Source organism: Littorina saxatilis, unplaced genomic scaffold, assembly GCF_037325665.1.
Source record: "Littorina saxatilis isolate snail1 unplaced genomic scaffold, US_GU_Lsax_2.0 scaffold_1051, whole genome shotgun sequence".
NCBI classification, from domain to species: domain Eukaryota; kingdom Metazoa; phylum Mollusca; class Gastropoda; order Littorinimorpha; family Littorinidae; genus Littorina; species Littorina saxatilis.
Window position 1 is genome coordinate 15,503 of NW_027126079.1, and position 18,829 is coordinate 34,331.

The 18,829-nt window shown below is 42.1% G+C and overlaps 2 protein-coding genes across 4 annotated transcripts; one reads left to right on the forward strand and one right to left on the reverse strand.

Moving 5' to 3' along the window:
- Positions 1 to 824: 824 nt before the first annotated feature.
- On the reverse strand, positions 825 to 17,744 carry LOC138954524 (uncharacterized protein DDB_G0284459-like). Of its 2 annotated transcripts, none has more exons than XM_070326345.1 (6): positions 17,375 to 17,744; positions 16,062 to 16,147; positions 15,217 to 15,381; positions 13,930 to 14,751; positions 5,155 to 5,313; positions 825 to 4,640 (listed from the first exon to the last, which is right to left on the reverse strand). In XM_070326345.1, exons 1-6 carry the CDS (start codon positions 17,470 to 17,472, stop codon positions 4,009 to 4,011), a joined length of 1,962 nt encoding a protein of 653 aa, XP_070182446.1. In that variant the 5' UTR covers positions 17,473 to 17,744; the 3' UTR covers positions 825 to 4,008. The 2 variants fall into 2 exon arrangements, with proteins under 2 accessions (XP_070182446.1, XP_070182447.1); XM_070326346.1 differs by having other exon boundaries at positions 16,656 to 17,744.
- LOC138954523 (uncharacterized) lies at positions 8,215 to 13,880 on the forward strand. Of its 2 annotated transcripts, XM_070326342.1 has the most exons (3): positions 8,215 to 8,508; positions 9,142 to 11,001; positions 11,254 to 13,880. In XM_070326342.1, exons 2-3 carry the CDS (start codon positions 9,579 to 9,581, stop codon positions 12,978 to 12,980), a joined length of 3,150 nt encoding a protein of 1,049 aa, XP_070182443.1. In that variant the 5' UTR covers positions 8,215 to 8,508; positions 9,142 to 9,578; the 3' UTR covers positions 12,981 to 13,880. The 2 variants fall into 2 exon arrangements, with proteins under 2 accessions (XP_070182443.1, XP_070182444.1); XM_070326343.1 differs by lacking the exon at positions 8,215 to 8,508 and having other exon boundaries at positions 8,634 to 11,001.
- Positions 17,745 to 18,829: the final 1,085 nt, after the last annotated feature.

Below are 18,829 nucleotides of genomic sequence, written 5' to 3' on the forward strand. Positions count from 1 at the left end.
GTTTCTTTTACTGACAAATGAGATGCTGTGGGTCTGGATAAAAGCAATATTAATGTAATAGCTTCTGAAAAAATTTGCAAGTATTACACCATCATAATGGGGTATTATGCATAATGAATATTCATGAGCTGACAGGAAGTACCTCACAAAGTGTGTGTGTGTATTTTATTATTAGCTGTTGCTTTGAACCTTTGTGCTGGTGATGTCATGTGCTAGAAATGTCATAATATATTAATAATGTAATATGTTGATTGCTTTTGGTCCTGTGTCATCCGTTACACGTGTACACACACTAAATATGCTTTTTTGTGTGAATTTGCTCCTAAAAGTAAAAAAATATGTTTTATGTTACTGTGTCAAATATAATCATCTTTGGAGTAAAAATACTGCGTTTTCTGTAAAATTTCAAAAAATCATGTAGTATAATAATAATAATTAATAATAATATAACCATGGTCACACAAGTTTTTAATTTAAATTTTATTAATCTTAAATTAGCGAGGCTCTAAACTAAATTTTATTAATTTTAACTATAGAAATGTCTGATGAAATGTGATCAGAAATGATATGGTAAACTGGTACATGTATTGAATTCTTGATTTTGGAAGGAAGAATGAGTTGTGGATGAATGTGCTGTGTGTCTGTAGTGTAGTGTTGTGTATGAGTGTACTGTGTGCCTATAGTGTAGTACTGTCTATTAGTGTACATGTACTGTGTGCCTGTAGTGGAGTGTTGTGTATGGTGTAGGGGAGGGTGGGGCAGGTAGGGTCAAAAAAATCCTTTTTCACTCTCATTCAAAGATTAACCAGTGAAAACATTTCAAACAACTTTTTAAGAAAACTTTAATCCTTTTGCAATACAATAATTCAACATTCGAAAATAAATCGTTCTAATCATGAGAGATAAACGATAAATAAAAAGGTCACCAAAAATACCCAACCTGCCCCACCACGGGGCAGGTTGGGTACCCCTGTGGGGAAGGTTGGGTCAACTTGAGAAAAACAGCTATTATCCTGCCAAAATAAAGGTAAATTAATAAATTGACTAGCTGAACGATACCACAATTAACCTGTGTACATAATTGAGATATGAAAACAACCAACCAAACAAAGAAGAACAAGAAAATTGCCAATAGTAACAACTTACCAAAAACAAACACGAAGCAAAAAATAATATTAAAAAACATCAATGGAAAATAACATAACTTCGCATGTCTGTGCGTGTTGTTATTAAAAACATAACTGAAATAAGAGGTCAGGGTTGAATACAAATGGTGCCGTTGCTGTTGCAATAAACAAAACCTGTCATTCTGTAACACAAACAATATTTATAACTCATACACATGAAATACACGCACCCATCAACACACAATCGCGCGCGTACATACAAACAAATTCACCTATGATTCATATTTCATGCAATAACAAATTTATCCTACATACGTGAGAGAGACACTCGTGAGATAATAATCGTTCAAATCACACGTGTGTATATCATGTAAATGAGGTCATGTCAAGCAAGTCTGGCAGGGACCTGTTTTTCCACTGCTTACAGGGCTGAATATTGGCGGTCGCCCGATCGCCCCCGGCGGGTTCAAATCGCGTCGGGCGGGTTCGAAATTCTGCTGAAATCGCCCGCCGTGCGGGTTCAAATTTCGCTGAAGCACAAAGTCGTCTGTCACTTCTCTACTGCCCACTCCCCCCCCCCCCCCCCCCCCCACTTTGAGAAGGACTCAGGACTACCACCAATCAAGGCCAGACACAGTGGCTAGACAGCTACCCCTCTCCGCCTCACTTGACCGTGTCACCACCCCTCCAGTGCCACGAGCCGCTGGCGATTGCATCAGCAGTCAAAATAGCTACTACCCCCCCTCCCTCCCCCCTCTTTGCGCTATTCACTTCAACCCCTCTCTTATCTTATTCTGCGCTGACCAATCCTTCAGAGACTTTCCTCTCATATAAAAACTCGGTCATTGACCCCGGGTAAGAAGGTCAGTGTCTGGACAGGCAGCTGTGTTCAGATTGCAAGTACCGATCATTGACCCAGGTCTCAAGGCCAACCAGCTTTTACAATGCCTCGACTGCAGGACATTTTCAGTTAAATACACGTAAGTAAAATATGTAGGATAAACAGAATACTACATGGCTTTCGCTCGCAGTTCAATATTAAATTAAAAAAACTCGTGTAAATCTGGTACGACACAGCAAGCCATGTAGTATTCTCTATATGTAAAGAAGGGGCAGGTTGGGTAATGACGGGGCAGGTCGAGTCACTGACCCAACCTGCCCATACCCTACCTGCCCCGCACAGGGTGCACAAAGAAATCGGTCTGTTACGTTTCGATTCAATTTAAATACGAATTTAAACAGCACAATTCACTTCTAAAATGAATCAGGTGTGTATACTAAAGATATCATCCATGAGCACCCTGTTAATTCACGTATAGAACAAAAAGTATGAGAGTCAAAAAAGTCACTTACTGTCAAATTTCATGGTGAAACCACCGGATCCATACTTGCACATCACTACCATTCAAACAAATTGGCGATAGGGACGCACTGGGACATTCAAAAACATAGATCGGAAACGAAACGGGAATATCTTTTCAACATGTGTCACAAAACTATGCACGAATATAATGTTCCAAAGCATATGCCCGTAACGCTTACTTCCAATTGGTTGACTAAAATAGGAAGGTTGCGATTTTGAGTCGGGTATGGGGTTTAAGGGTGTGGAGTTGAAACATTCAATATTTTTCTCGTAGTACACACACAAGAAATGTGCATGGAAAAAGATGAAGAGAGCTGTTCGAAAACCATTTTGTCCGTGAAAAACTAAAAACATATATACCAGGACGGTGTCAAGATCAAGAAAAAACAATTTTTGCGAGCACCTGACCGATATTGCGTAAAAACAACCAACCCTGGATCTGAAATTAACGATGTCTAAAGGCATTCAAAATTTAGGTTACAACTTCTTTGAAGAAGAAGAACCAGGGCTGGGCATCGGTAGCTAGGCATGGGACAAGCATCAGTGAACGGGTCTCTCTCTCTAAAAGGGAACAACAGTGGTTAAGGAGCGAAAAACAGGGGAAAGCTATAGCGAAAAGCAGGTAAACAAAGAGGTCATAAACGTTTTTATACAAAGTAGGAAAACAAAATGAATGAACATGACACAATTTTGACATGGTCCTGTCAAAATCGCTGACGCGGCTGTCGGAAAAAAGTTGACAGTAGCACATGTAGATTTCACAAAATTCACAGCCACGAGCAGCAGAGCGGAGCTACCTGTCCGCCATGTTTTCTCCTTTGCCGCTTCAAAGTCTGTAAGCAAAATCCTGGCAGCTTCACCACTCCTGCGACGATTGAACATGATGATGTTCGACAGTGAAACCTTAGCAAGAGCATGCCATGCTGCAACTGTTGGCTCTGACCTCAGGGTGTTCAAGCACCGTTCCCTTTCCTCCGCCATATATTTTGTCACTTTCTTCATGTCTTCCGTCAGTGGCAGAACATGTGGCTTGTTGTTTTGCTTTGAGGCCAATGTTGAGAGGGCAGCAGATGAGATGTGTTCTTTCCAGTCAGAATCGCATAGATCCACGAAGTCCGCAGACACTTGCTGCAGTTCACTGTTTCCCTCTATGAGTGCTTGACTTCTCAGAATTGTCGCACACTTCTTGAGAGAATGCCCAATCTTAAGGGCCAGTGATGGATTTTCATAAACATGTGTGAGTGAATCATACCCACAGAGTTTTTTGACAGCAGAAATCACCACAAGGAACTTGTCGGGACGAATACAAGATTGAAGTGCTGTGATTGTAGAGTCCTCTTCTCTGGCTACCAACAAGAACCGGGCAAGCTCTCTGATTTTTTGCCGCATGAATTGTCGTCTGTGCTGCAAGTGGCCATGTTTCTGATACAGTTTTTCGCCGAACTTCACAATGAGGTGATCTCTTTTAGCAACAAAAGTGAAGCCATCAGAATGCATGCCATCAAAAATGTTTTCCTTCTAGCCTCCGCTGCACTCCATGTTGGATGGAAGCAAAGATTCAGCTCTGGATATGACGTTTCTTCCGTTTTTTGAAGTTTTCCGGAATTTGCAGCGTTGTTGGTGCCGCCACAGTTCGTTTCTTACAAAGAAGCCCAGGCAAAATTCACAGGGGATGTAGCACAGAGGGTTCACTTTTTCTGAGGGTGATCGCCAGGGTATTAGTTTACCCTTGTTTTTTTTAAGAACGCGACAGTTGTAATAATAGTTACCAAGGTTCCGCACTCTTTCCAGCAGAAAACGCCTTTCTGCTGAGTTCTTGGGGTTAGACAAAATTTCCACTATTTCAGGTTCCTTCTTATGTTTCGAAAACTGGTGTTTAGCGAGGTTGGTGCTTGGGGAGTTACAGAACTTGCACCAGTTCTCTTTATCGTACACTCTTTTGCCATTTGTATTTGCGGCAATATGGATTCTTATGCCGCTTGGTCGAGTATTGGTCGACGATGAAGGTTTAGATGCTGGCTGGGATGAAGATTTACTCCCGCTTGGTCGAGTGATGCTTCTGGACGATGAAGAAGAGGGTGGCTGTGATGAGGTGTAGAGACCTGCAGCTTTTAGAGATTCAGATGGAATACCTGGTGACCACCTTGCACCTGTTCACACACACACACAAGAACGCATACTTTTATTTTTTTATTCACAACTTACTGAATTTTTTTTAGCTAGAGTCAGAAATATTATTACATATTGCTTATAGCCCAGCAGACAGACAAACTAAAAACAGAGTTCGGAATTGGTGAAACCAAAATGGTCCCACCGCTCGATCACATCTCCGACAATGGCCGATGTCAAAGGTCAGTTTGCCGTGGACCAATAGAATGTACATGGCATAGGCATGTGCAGTCAATCAGTGTAACATTACACATGATTACCCCCACCCCCACACCGTTCATGTTAACTTTATTACTTGCTCAAATTGCTGTCAACATACCTCAGTCTTTAATTACAATGGAATACAACAAAAAATTCCATAACAAAACAAAAACACTTATCAAAGAAAACTTACCTCTTTTTTAGAAACTACATGATTGTTATCCACATGTAATCCTTATTCAACCTTTTTAACGTAATACGAATGCTAATAAAAAAAGGATGAGACTAACTAACCATCAGATTTACGTAGAAAGGGAAAGATGATGGACTCATCGGATTCACTGGTGGTCCCTGGCACTCCACATGGTGCTGTGGCGTCATTGTTGCTCGAGTCAGTGTCATCTTCTGAGCCGGGAAGATAGTCATCGTCCGAGTCGCTGTAAGAAGACCACTCTGGAAACAAACAGATTTAATTAGGCCAAAGAAAAAAACAAGAGCAAAGCTCATACGACTCACATGCATGACCTTGACCTCAATATGACCTTGACTTTCAAGTGACCTTGAAGGTCAAGGTCAAACAACAACATGGCAAATTACACTAAGAACACATTTTTTTGCAACTTTTGCAAATTTTTCCTACCTAAATACACATGACCTTCACCCAAGGTCAAGGTCACCCAAGACAAGACTGTTAATTTTAACAACCAGAAGCACAACAGTGTTTAGTATGAGTTTCTACCAAGAGACAAGGTCAATTTTAGTGGTTCACAGACCTGTTTTGGTCACAATTCAGAGCGGTCAAAGTGACCTTGACCTTGAAGATACGTAACCAAAAGTGTATCAGTATGAAAGAATAACATGTGCCTCACCCAATTAGGAAAGTTTGGAAGAGTTAACTTCCATAGTTAAGGGTCAAGGTCACTTTAAAATATGCATACAATCCAAATTTGAAGGACCCCTGTGACCTTGATCTTGCAGCAAGATCAACCAAACTTATATCAAAAGATAGGGCTTACTTTGATCTATAAACCACGTATAGGTGAGGTAGCCATTATCAATAGCTTGGGAGAAAATTGGGAAAATGTGAAAAATAGCTGTTTTTGAGACAACATTTATGGCCCCTGTGACCTTGACCTTGATGCAAGGTCAAGTTACCATGTATGTTTTTTGAGGCCTTGTCACCATGCACCATCATGCCACATTTGGTGCTGATAGGCCTAATAGTGTCTGAGAAAATTCCAACGTTTAAGTTTTCGGACGGACGGACGGACGGCCGGCCGCCCGGACGACTAGGGTGAGTACATAGACTCACTTTGCTTCGCATGTGAGTCAAAAATACATGTTAAGGTTGTTAAGATACTCTGATCAGAATTCAGGACAACTTGATAAAAACTTGGTATGAATGTAGGTTACACATAGGGATCAATGGAAATGGAAAAGGTGGGGATAGTGTGCACCCCTTCTTCATAAATTTTAGATACCCCATAGACCCAGTGAATGGATACACACACTACCTGCTAACGTAAGGTAGATGAACGCACACACACACAGTTTAATATTTTTCACACAATCATATGAAAGTGTGCACCACTTCATTTTTGCTTCTTTGCCCAGTAGTGTTCTCTTTCAGATATGGCTGACAATGAAGGAAACATAAATTGAAGTTGAAAAAGACGCACAGATTTGTCAGAGCTAACACAATGACTACCTCACAATGTGTGTGTACCACCACAACCTTGGCTTTGGATTAAATACACACATTACCCCACAATGATGTTAAGATGCATGGACACACACACATATGATTAAAAAGCGCTGGTCATCTAAAAACTTTAAAAAAAATGCATATCAGACACTGATCAGAATTCAGGACAATTTGATAAAACTTGGTATGAATGTAGGTTACACATAGGGATCAATGGAAATTGAAAAGGTGGGGATAGTGTGCACCCCTTCTTCATAAATTTTAGATACCCCATAGACCCAGTGAATAGATACACACACTACCTGCTAACGTAAGGTAGATGAACGCACACACACACAGTTTAATATTTTTCACACAATCATATGAAAGTGTGCACCGCTTCATTTTTGCTTCTTTGCCCAGTAGTGTTCTCTTTCAGATATGGTTGACAATGAAGGAAACATAAATTGAAGTTGAAAAAGGCGCACAGATTTGTCAGAGCTAACACAATGACTACCTCACAATGTGTGTGTACCACCACAACCTTGGCTTTGGATTAAATATACACATTACCCCACAATGATGTTAAGATGCATGGACACACACACATATGATTAAAAAGCGCTGGTCATCTAAAAAACTTTAAAAAAAATGCACATCAGACACTGATCAGAATTCAGGACAATTTGATAAAACTTGGTATGAATGTAGGTTACACATAGGGATCAATGGAAATGGAAAAGGTGGGGATAGTGTGCACCCCTTCTTCATAAATTTTAGATACCCCATAGACCCAGTGAATAGATACACACACTACCTGCTAACGTAAGGTAGATGAACGCACACACACACAGTTTAATATTTTTCACACAATCATATGAAAGTGTGCACCGCTTCATTTTTGCTTCTTTGCCCAGTAGTGTTCTCTTTCAGATATGGTTGACAATGAAGGAAACATAAATTGAAGTTGAAAAAGACGCACAGATTTGTCAGAGCTAACACAATGACTACCTCTCAATGTGTGTGTACCACCACAACCTTGGCTTTGGATTAAATACACACATTACCCCACAATGATGTTAAGATGCATGGACACACACACATATGATTAAAAAGCGCTGGTCATCTAAAAACTTTAAAAAAATGCACATCAGACACTTACAAAACACTTTTCAGTCAGGTAAGACCAAAGGACATTACACTCAATGAACTAATGTGTTTCTGAGAGTTCAATGACCCATCAATTCAAAGCAAATAATTATACTAGGTACCAGCAGTGCTATCAGCAGCAGTGCGGGAAAGGCAAAACTTGAGTGAAATATGGCACTTTTCAACTTACTCTGCTTCAGCAATTACTAACCAAATTTTAAAAAAAATGGTATCAAAATAAAGATCATTTTTTCAATCTTTTATTAATGTGTCTTGTTTTGTCAAATATGAGTGTGTGAGAGAGAAATTTAATTCCAAACTTGACCACGGTCGGCAAATCCCTCGGTGGCTGACGCTCCTTTTCTCGCGTTGCTTTGAACCACGATCTACAGCTGTTGGGGAAATTCTTTTCTCCTTGACCCCACAACCTTCAAATTAGCATATAATTACCATATTTTGGTTCATCTCTTCCTGTAGATTGTTTTCGTATAAGTTTTATTCCCAAAGAATGGATGGAAAATTTTGAACTTTTAGTTCAAAACTATTGCTTGTTTTTAAACCTTTGTATCTCACAAACCGTACAAAATACACTGCAAGTCTTATAGTGCGCTGGAAAGCTTGTTTTCTGCTGAAAACAGTGATATACGAAACTAAGAGGTCAGGTCAATGGGAGCCAATCGCAAGCCGGGAAAGCCGACCTTCACATTCAAACCACACACATGTTCGCATGTCAACAATGGCGAATCGAGGTTCAAATGCTGCGATTGAGAACAGTACAGATTACCCTTGGCTCAACGCATTCAGGCCTTTCATCGGTAAATATTGTTTTGTTTTGTTGTATTAAAGTTATCTAAAGAAGCTTAGGCCTATATTTTGTTTCTCTTGTCTGTATCTTCGTGTAGATTGTAAATCAAAGTGGTGAAGTGGACCGGTCTGAAATTGTACTGTGTTTCGCTCATACGCTACTGGTGTCGAAGCTTTTTATTTTTCTTGCTGTCTTTCCTGTTGACTTTATGTACTTTGGTTGATACTTTGAACTTATTTGATAGTATTTTTGTCATTATTGTAACAGGATGGCACATTTAAGCGTAGATATTGACTGTTGTGTACGAAAGTGTTAGACCGGAAGTAAGGCGTCGAAGGTTTCAAAGAATAACTCAGTCAGGTTTCGTTTTCTACTATTTGGCTTTTTTCGTGTTGTAGCCTGAAAGAAATAATTCTTTACGTGAAAAGTGCACCTTGTTTACACGCAATTGCTTCTCAGATATAGTTTTAGAAGTGCAAAAGTCCACATTTAAGTGCTCTCTCTCTCTCTCTTTTAAAAAATTTTTTTTAGAGCAAAAGTGAAGTAACTATTATCATAGAGTTCAAAACAAAACACAGATGAGACAAACCATTTGATTTAAAGATGTCAATTTACTCATGAGTTTTGTTTTTATTTTATTCAGAAGATGACAACTTTGATCGACTAAGCAGATGGATGTCAAGCGCAGGACGAGGAAGAAAAGTTGCCCTCCCCAAGCATCAAGTCCTTACAAATCGTCTCCTCATCCAACTTGATCAGTTGCGGCTTCAGCTTGGGAAATCATGGGAGGATATGGAGACTCTGTTTTCTTCCATCTGTGACAACAGTCTTCTTCTTCATACAACCCTGAAGGAAGAGGTCAGGCGTGCAAACAAACAAGCTGCTGAAGTCCACTCTAGTGAAGGTGATATTGTTGCATTTGTGTATGCTGATGTGGGCGAGGAAATTAATACCAGAAACATTGGGCCCTTCTTGCAGAAGTTGTGACTTACAAGACGCCATCTTCTGTCTCCTGACTCTCTGTGTGACCTGCCCAGCCCTACAGAACTAGTGACAAATGGGACACTAATTGACTTACTCATGTTCCAGAAAGACGAGAGGCATACTTTGTGCAGGCAGTGGTTTACACATGTTGGACTTAACATTTCAGACTTGTCTGACAAGCAGCTTAGAGCAAGACTCGACAAAGTACGCAAACCATATGACACTTTCTCTAAAAGTCTGCACAGAGGCAACAACGAGGCGAAGCTGAAAGACTATTTATTTCAACAGCAGTCTCATTTTCCCCTGGTATCTGCGATGCCTACTGTCCCGTCTGTTGTGCCTTGTGCAATAGAGAATGCACCTGCAACACCCCCAGCTGACCATCCAACCGGAGATGAATTGACTCATCTAAAGATTGCATCAAGTGGCAGGCAGTTAGCTGCACTACGCAGGAGCAATGAAGAGCTCAGTGGGAGTCTGTTGGAAGCAAAGAACCGAGAGATGATTTACAAGGACCTTCTCAAAGAGAAAACTCAAAGCGTAACCATCTTGCAGGCAGACTTGACAAAACTTCAAGGCAAAGCTGAACGTAGTGCATCTCACATAAAATGTGTGGAAACCCAGTTGTGCAGTGCCAAGGAGTACATCGGCAAAATTCGGCAAACAAACTTTTACAAGAGACTGAAAAGGCAGGAAACCAACTTAAAAAAGAGAGAAGAAAATCTGAAAGATCATGAGGATGGTGGGTGCATTCAAACAATTGAGCGTCTGAAGCACAAACTCAAGTTGTGTCAGACTGCTAATTCAAGTCTGAGAGCCAAATTGAACAGTGTGAAGGAGAAGCGACAACAAGACTTGGACAGACATAATCAGCTGACTGCTGATCTTCTTGAAGAAGCTGTAGTACATACTGTGAAGACAACAGAGGAGGGCCCCAGGAAGAAATTCACGCATGATGTCATCAAAACTACCATTGGACTCATTTCTTGTGGGGTTTCTGCAAAGAACAGTGGCCATGTCATCCAAACAGTTGCGCGCAATCTGTTCCACACCGATATCGACGACAAAGATGTACCATCTGAACGCACATCTCTGCGGTTTGCGGATCAAGGGCACTACCTGGCTAAATACCATGTTGCCGAGACTGTGCTTGACTCTGACAATTTTGATATTCATTTTGACGGAACAACACGGGACCACCGGAAATATGTGGGTCAACAAGTGACCACAAGTGCAGGGTCCCTCAGCTGTGGATTCACAGAGGTAGCTACAGAAGACGCCAAGACTCTTGTGGATGTTACCGTCAGTCTCCTCCAAGAAGTGGCGCAAGTCTACGACAAAGACGACACAGAACGCTGCTTCAAAGCAGCTCTGCAGAAGTGTTCAGGACTGATGTCTGACAGAGCCGCTCCAAACAAGCTCATGAAGAAAGACTTCAACGACCTCAGAAAGGCAACCCTGGGGACAGAGGAGGATCTCCAGTTCCTGTACTGCAACGCCCATTACTTGCTTGGACTTGGTGAGTAAACACATTTCACAGCTTTGTACATGTGTTTCACTGTATCAGTGTCTGTGTCTATTATAAAGGTTAACCTCTATGCAGAGTGTGCTGTAAATGTAATGTGTAAATGATACATTTTTAAGTCTGTATTTTAAACTGTGTGTTTGTTCTGTATTACTATCTAGTATCACTTTGTATCTCTACAATGTCAGCAAATGTGTGTGAATCACTGAATGCTGTATCTTATATTCTTAATTCTGACTGTTTCAGGCACAAGTGCAGAGAAGTCACTGAAAGAACTACAGACCGAGTGGGGGCAGCAGCGTATTGGCCGAGACAACGCAGCTCAGTTTGGACATTGGCAGGCAAAGGAGGCAGCAGCTGTTCGCTATGTGCGGATGGCCTGCGAGGTTCTAGGACCCAGGGGCGATGATCAATGTGGCTGCAGAGATGCATGGCTTGCATACTGTGAGATGACCAACAAGACGTCTACTGTGCCAAGCTTCAAATCTAACCGGTTTAACAGCATCTTTTATGGTGCAACAAAGCTGCTGGCACACCGTGACGACATCATAGAGTTCCTGTCAGATTACATGCCGAGCAGGAACCAGAAGCTGGAAAGTGTGTTGAAGGATGCCCAGAGTGAAGAGGTGAACGTTTTTGTTGCCACGCTTGCCATGGTCTACGAGAGGATCACAGGACCTTACTGGACTCTACTGTGTGCTGGGGAGACGAGCTATGCAGAGTTTTTCTTGCCTGTTGTGGAGCTGCACGCACAGCTGAGAGAGTGGAGAGATGACAGTGCCTCCATTTTCAGCCCCCATGTGCCATCACTCTTCAGTATCCAAGTACCAGACGCATCGTCACTTGCAGCACTCCTAGATCTGGATGAGGCGACACAACAGAAAGTGCAGCGTGCCTTCAGCCACTTCTGTGTCAACTTTGTTGCTGTCACTGAGCGACAGTTGGACGACTTCCTGCCTGGTGGCCGATACCATGCTGTTCAGGATCCACAAGTGTTGGAGCGGCTGCGGCATTCACACATCACCAACCTCTTGGGAGAAGCCTGCTTTGGGGATCTCGATATTTCCATTTACACGCACCGCAACTCCTCAGTCCACCACCACAGCACTCTGACCATGTTGAAACGGAACAAAACAATGAAGGCTTGGTTCAACCAGAAGTCCAATGAGGAACAAAGGCAACTTCTTCTGAATGCATCCAGTAGTGGTCCTGAAATGCGAAAGCGTCACCGAGAGAATGACAGAGAGGTGAAAGCCAGCAAAAGACAGAAGCTACAGCTTCAGCAGCAGCGGACAGAGGCAGATCGACAGAAGAAGGCAAGGGAGAAGGCAGATATTGCTCAAGAGATCCGTCAAGATGGGGGAGCCTGCAGCAGTGCTGGTGATGTCGACAGGCTGCTAGAACGAAAAGCTCTGCAAAGAGAAAAACTGGCTGCTCTGAAGACCCAGATTCGCTTTTTCCGGCATGTCCTGGGATTCAAGTCTGAGCTTCTGAAGCTCACACAGGACCTTCCAGGCCTGGAACAGTCTCTGAAGGAGTTCCTTGCGTCCCAGGACCCATTCCCAGAACACAGGGACAGGGTGGACAACAACCTTGATGAGGAAGACGAGCCATCAGAGTCCGACTCCTCTGCTTCAGAGCATGAGAACGACCAGCGAGTAGATAGCGACGGGTTTTCATTTGCCCAGACAGGTCAGACAGTGGCAGTGTTCTACGATGAAACATTTCATGTGGGCACTGTTACAAACATTCTAAGCGCAGATGAGGCAAAAGTAAACTTTTTAAAGAAGAGCTCTCTGGACAACAACAGATTTTCTTGGCCAGCCAAAGAAGACAGTGACACCGTCAGCAGTGTGTTTGTGTTTGCATGGGACTTTTTGTTAGAACCGATCTCCACAAATGCACGGATGTGGCATGTCCCAAACAGCACTCTCCAGGAACAATATAACTTGTATGTGGAGAAGTACTGTTGATAAGTAAAACCAGGCAGATCACAATCAGTGAGTAAGTGGATTTCTGTCATTTGTGATTCAGTTTCGTTACAGAAGGTCTTTACTTTTTTCTGATATTTTTAAGAATTAACTTTCAAAAGTGGTGTGTTCAATTTCCACAAAAGAGATGTATCCAAGAGTATGTTGCATTTTGTGACTGCTGTCAAAATTTGATGCATATTTGTCCAGTAGTTCAAAAGTTACAGGCAGTTAAAGTTTGCATATTTCAGGGTTCCTCCGATCTTCATTTCCGCCTGTCAAAATGGTGAAATTCCTGATTTTGGCTCCCTCATTGTGACTGAATGAAGACAACCACATGTCTGTAATTGAAGATTTCTTAAGTATATACTATTGAGAGTAGAAATCAGAAGAATTAATGTGTTTTGATGTCTTTTTGTTTGTTAAAAAAATTCCTAAACGTGCCCAATTATCAATTTTCTGCCATTTGCCACGCCCCCAAATAGCCTTTTTTTCAATATTGACAGCTTCAGTACAAGTGTATCTCTACATCCTATCCTATTTCATTGATATTTTTGTGTTCTGCAGGCACATGTTAGCAAGATAAACTTGTTTAAGATGGGCATTTACTTAGTACTCAAATGGTGTGTGACCTCAAAAATGGAGAAAATGTGAATACGCACCGCTTAACGCTAACTGTAAACTTTAAAAATCAGATATCTCAGGAAGTATTTGAGATAGAACCTTACTTTTTGTTTTGTTATTCTTGTTTTATACAGAAGAATAAGAACATCTCAAAACATTAGGAGATTTTTCAGACTCATTTTTTGACTGCCGGTACCTAATTATACATGGGTGAAACCTGGCAGCTGTTGTTGTATATATAGCTCTTTCAGAATATAAAAATGCCTGGGATCCTGAAAAGTTTCACACCTGATTATACAAAATAATATAGAAAAGATGAAGGCCTCACCTCTAGCAGGTTCAGCTGGTTGACGAAATCCTCGCCTTCCGTCGCTGGTCTTTGGCCTGGCACCCTGCCCTGGACTGCGTGAAGACTGAGGTGGGCATCCCTGGCGCCCAGGGAAGTCCCTTCTGTCGTTGCCACGGTGACCACCCCGGCCCCCACTGTCCTCTCGGTTCCTGTCGCAGTCACCGCCTGACCTCCAGCCGGTCTTGACAAAGCGGACCTCGTCCTCTCTCTCCTGGTTTCTCTCTCGCTGTCTGCCCTCTCGCTCTCGGTACCTTTTTTTTCCCTTATCTCTGTCTCTTCCTCCGTCTCTATCCCTTCCTGCGTCTATGTCTCTGTCTCTGTTCCTCCCCCTTCCTTCGTCTCTGCCCCGACCTCTGTCTCTTCCGCTGTCACTGTCCCCCTCCGAATCTCTATCTTTCCTCTCTTTGTCTGGGTCGTCCTCTCTGCTCCTGCTCTCTCTCGGGCTGCGGTCACGGTCTCTCTTCTCTCGCTCAAACTGATCTTGGTCACGGTCTCGTTCTTGGCCGGAAGACCTCTCCCTGTCTGTGCGAACGGGATCTCTGTCTCTGTTGTCGTCCCTGCTGCATCTGTCTCGCCCACTGTCTTTGTCTCGTTCCTTCTCTCTGCTCCTGTCTCTCTCCTTGTCCCTCTCCTTCTCTTCTTTCAGCTTATCCTCTCTGGGTGATCGTGACCTTCTTGCCCTCTCCTTGGACCTTGACCTGCATGACCTTTCGCTGCGGTCGCTGTCTCCAGGGGAGCAGCTCTGAGAGCGCCTCATCCTGCTGGACTCCGAGTCCCTGGACTTCTCATCCCTATCTCGGCCTGCAAATAAGAAAGAAAATACAATGAACATAGCACAATTGAGTTTTTCAAATTCACTTTGTCCCTTTCTGAGAATTTGCTTTACCCCTCTATCTGTTGATCCAGACATGGGATGATACAACGACACGTCTTATTCTACGATCGATAGACAAGGGGTTAACCTTCGCAATACCCGCTAAAAAACTTACGCGCAGTACCTCGTGGGTGCAAAACAACCCATGGTTTTTACATAGGCACTAACTTAATAGGCACTAAGGCCGTAGGACATTATGTACTAAATGAACTAATGTGTTTCTGAGAGTTCAAATACCCATCAATTCAAAGCAAATAATTATACATGGGTGAAACCTGGCAGCTGTTGTTGTATATATATATATAGCTCTTTCAGAATTTAATAATGCCTGGGAACCTGAAAAGTTTCACACCTGATTATACAAAAGAATACAGAAAAGATGAAGGCCTCACCTCCAGCAGATTCGGCTGACTGATGAAATCCTTGCCTCGTACCCTGCCCTAGACTGCGTGAAAGCTCAGGTGGGCGTCCCGGACGCGCATTGAAGCCAATGGTGTTGGTCCTATTGTCCGTTTTGTTCACCTCTTCCACTTGTACAATGCCGTCACTAGGAGTTTCTGCCACCACACAGAAAAAATGTTATGTGAAAACTTTTTTTTTTCAGGCAATTTTCACTGAATTTCAGGCAGCTATTCGTTGAAGGTTTACATTTTGTATTGTTTGTATGTTCGTCTTATTTGGGGCGAATACGGAAACCCTGTTATTGATATTTAATCTCTCACCTGTAGTCAAACGCTCCTTATTCATATATGTATATGAGGCCATCCACGATACTGGGCATGGCTTCCATGTAATTTACACAATGTTGTGTGTGTAATCACAGGTGTGATTTTGGAGAAAACACTTATTGGCTGTTAATAATGCCATTCTTTTATTATGCCCTTCTCATATATTGTAGCTTTATATGTGATCCAGTTCAAAGTTGTTTGCTATAAAATTGTTTTGGTGACAGAGAATCAACTTGGAAACCATGTAACCAACATCATGATCAGCACTTGCGTCAACAAAAACCCATTTTTCAGCCAAACTGTTTCAAGCATCTAAATTCCACTATCATATCATGTCCCAGCTGCCATAAACCCCAAACATCTGTGTACCAAATCAGTTTCCCAGTATCATGGACGGCCACATAATTATACAAACTTCCACATAAAGAAGAAATGCTCACAGTCACAGCGCTGTGAATGTAAAGTCTGAAATGTTTTTGTTCTTCTGAAATTTGTTTTGCGAAGCTTACCTGCTGTAGCTTTGAGCTGATTCAAAGCCAGCTTCAGAAGCATGCTGCCTCTGCTATTGGGGGGAAACTTCTGCGACATTTCAAACCTGAAAAAAACAAACCAGTACTGAGTACATGTACAACAGAAACAAACCAATTGAGCAACTAGTTCCTGAAGGGCTTCTGAAAGGGCCATTTCACTGGTAGACGTTTGCGAGGAGAAGGAAGAAGGAAAAGATAGAGAAGAAGAAGGAAAAGACGAAGACTGAACAGGGGGAGAAGAAGATAAAATGGAAGAAAGAGAAGAAGATGGAAGAAAAGGAAGAAGACAAGAAAAGAACAACTTTACAGGACGGGAACCCAGTTTCCGTGCAAACGCTATTTTCGGGTTGCAGTCTATTCTGCCAAGGATTTTGACGTCATTGGTGACGAAGTTTAACGCAGGAGTGGTCAGACGAGATCTGTGCCAAAAATCACGGACGATGCCGATCAACTGATAACGATTTTGTTTTCTTGAATCTCTCCGAGCGAAAATGGAGCATTTTTCCTAAGGCACTATTTTGAGAATCTTTGACAGCCTCACTTGCGATCCAGACGCACGTTTGAAAATCTTACATGTTGTCGTCTGCTACTGCATGATCTAAATGATTGGGAAAGTGCCTCATTTTGATTGAAAATCAGCTCAGTTTGTTAAGAAAAATCGTAACACCAGTAATACGTCTTATATCCGTGGACGGGCAACCCCGTGCGATAAAGTGACCAAATGAACGAAACCATTTGCGGATTCACCATTTGGGAATACGCGTTGCCTTTGCGACCGATACCTAAAACTTTTCAAACAAGAGCTATTGAACGGAAGAGTAAAGACGTGTTCGACTCTTCATGACATCAAGCAGGTCAAAAATCGGTAAATTAAATCGATTTTCTAATAAAAGTTTCAGTTGCACGGAAACAGGGGACGGTTTGAAGAAGTGGCCATTGTCACATGCTTCGTTCTTTCCCGTACATTTCTGCTTCTTGATCATGCCGAGTCTAAATTTTGGTCTCGTCCGTTTCTGTTTTGATTGAACTTAACAAGCCGCATATATTTTGAAAGGAAGCTTTTCAAGCTTCAATGAAAGGTGACGAAAACCCTTATTAGCACGGAAACCGGGTCTCCGAGTATAGATCTACAACAAACTTTTACAAAGTCGAGACAACAGAAGTCTTCTGAGAAGAATTTCAGCTGACGCCAAATATATGACCACTAACTGTCTACAGTGCCGACATGGTGAAACCATTCTGAAATTCTGAAAACTGTCTGGTGTACAAATAAAGGTTTGGCACAAACTTACCTCAATGAGTCTGCCGCAGTGAACAAAATACAAATGGCGTCACGCACATGCCTGAACTTGTCCACTTGCGCATGCGCCGAAGGACGTGATGTCACCATGACGTCACCTCATTATCTTCTCCAATAAAAACTGTGTGTGCAGCTGAAATCACCCACTGTGTGTGTGTGTAGGCACGGGTTCCCGGGCGTTACTATGGGGTATTGCAGATAATCATATAAAACGCATCACAATGATATTTGTAAGCGGTCTAAGGGGTTTGCCTTGTGGGGAATAGGAAAAAATACCCCATAAATTTTTGATACCCCTTAGGCCCGGTGAAAAGGTGTACACACTACCTCATAACGTAAGGTAGACAAACCCACACACACACACACACACACACACACACACACACACACACAGAAACAACAAATTCATTATGACAAAACCAAATACGAAGTCCTATTTCACAAATTTTATATCTTCTCCTTTTCACCATATACAAATACAGTCACGGAGTACATTTATAAGGCTATATTTATGGGATAGAGCCACTTGTTAATTGTTTCTTGTTCACAAAAGCACTAATAAAAAAATTGCTCCAGGGGCTTGCAACGTAGTACAATATACTACCTTACTGGGAGAATGCAAGTTTCCAGTACAAAGGACTTTAACATTTCTTACATACCAATCAATATGAGGCTTATATTGCGCGTATTCTGTGGGTACAGTTCTAAGCTCAGGGATTTTATTTTATGCAATTTATATCGCGCACATATTCAAGGCACAGGGATTTATTTATGCCGTGTGAGATGGAATATTGTTTTACACAATACATCACGCATTCACATCGGCCAGCAGATCGCAGCCATTTCGGCGCATATCCTGCTTTTCACGGCCTATTATTCCAAGTCACACGGGTATTTTGGTGGACATTTTGATGAAAATTTATCTATGCCTATACAATTTTGCCAGAAAAGACCCTTTTGTCAATCGTGGGATCTTTAACGTGCACACCCCAATGTAGTGTACACGAAGGGACCTCGGTTTTTCGTCTCATCCGAAAGACTTGAACCCACCACCTAGGTTAGGAAAGGGGGCAGAAAATTGCTAACGCCCTGACCCAGGGTCGAACTCGCAACCTCTCGCTTCCGATCGAGCGCAAGTGCGTTACCACTCGGCCACTGAGTGGAAGGTACACCAACACGATATTAGCACTCCAGATTTTTATCTCGCAGTTTTTCTGAAGGACTTTGCATTTGAAAACTATTTGAGATCAGACAAAATCGCTGCCCTACACGCCACCAGGCGTGAAAGGCAAAACCTACTACTCAGACAAAATATGAGTTTAAACTGCAAGTACATGTACAGGGAGTCTGAAGGGTTCAAGTCGGATGAGATAGACTACTGTTGTGGCAATCTTCGAATTTGAAAATCATTTTTTTAAAAGAGTAAAACTCATAGTTCTTCTTCTTC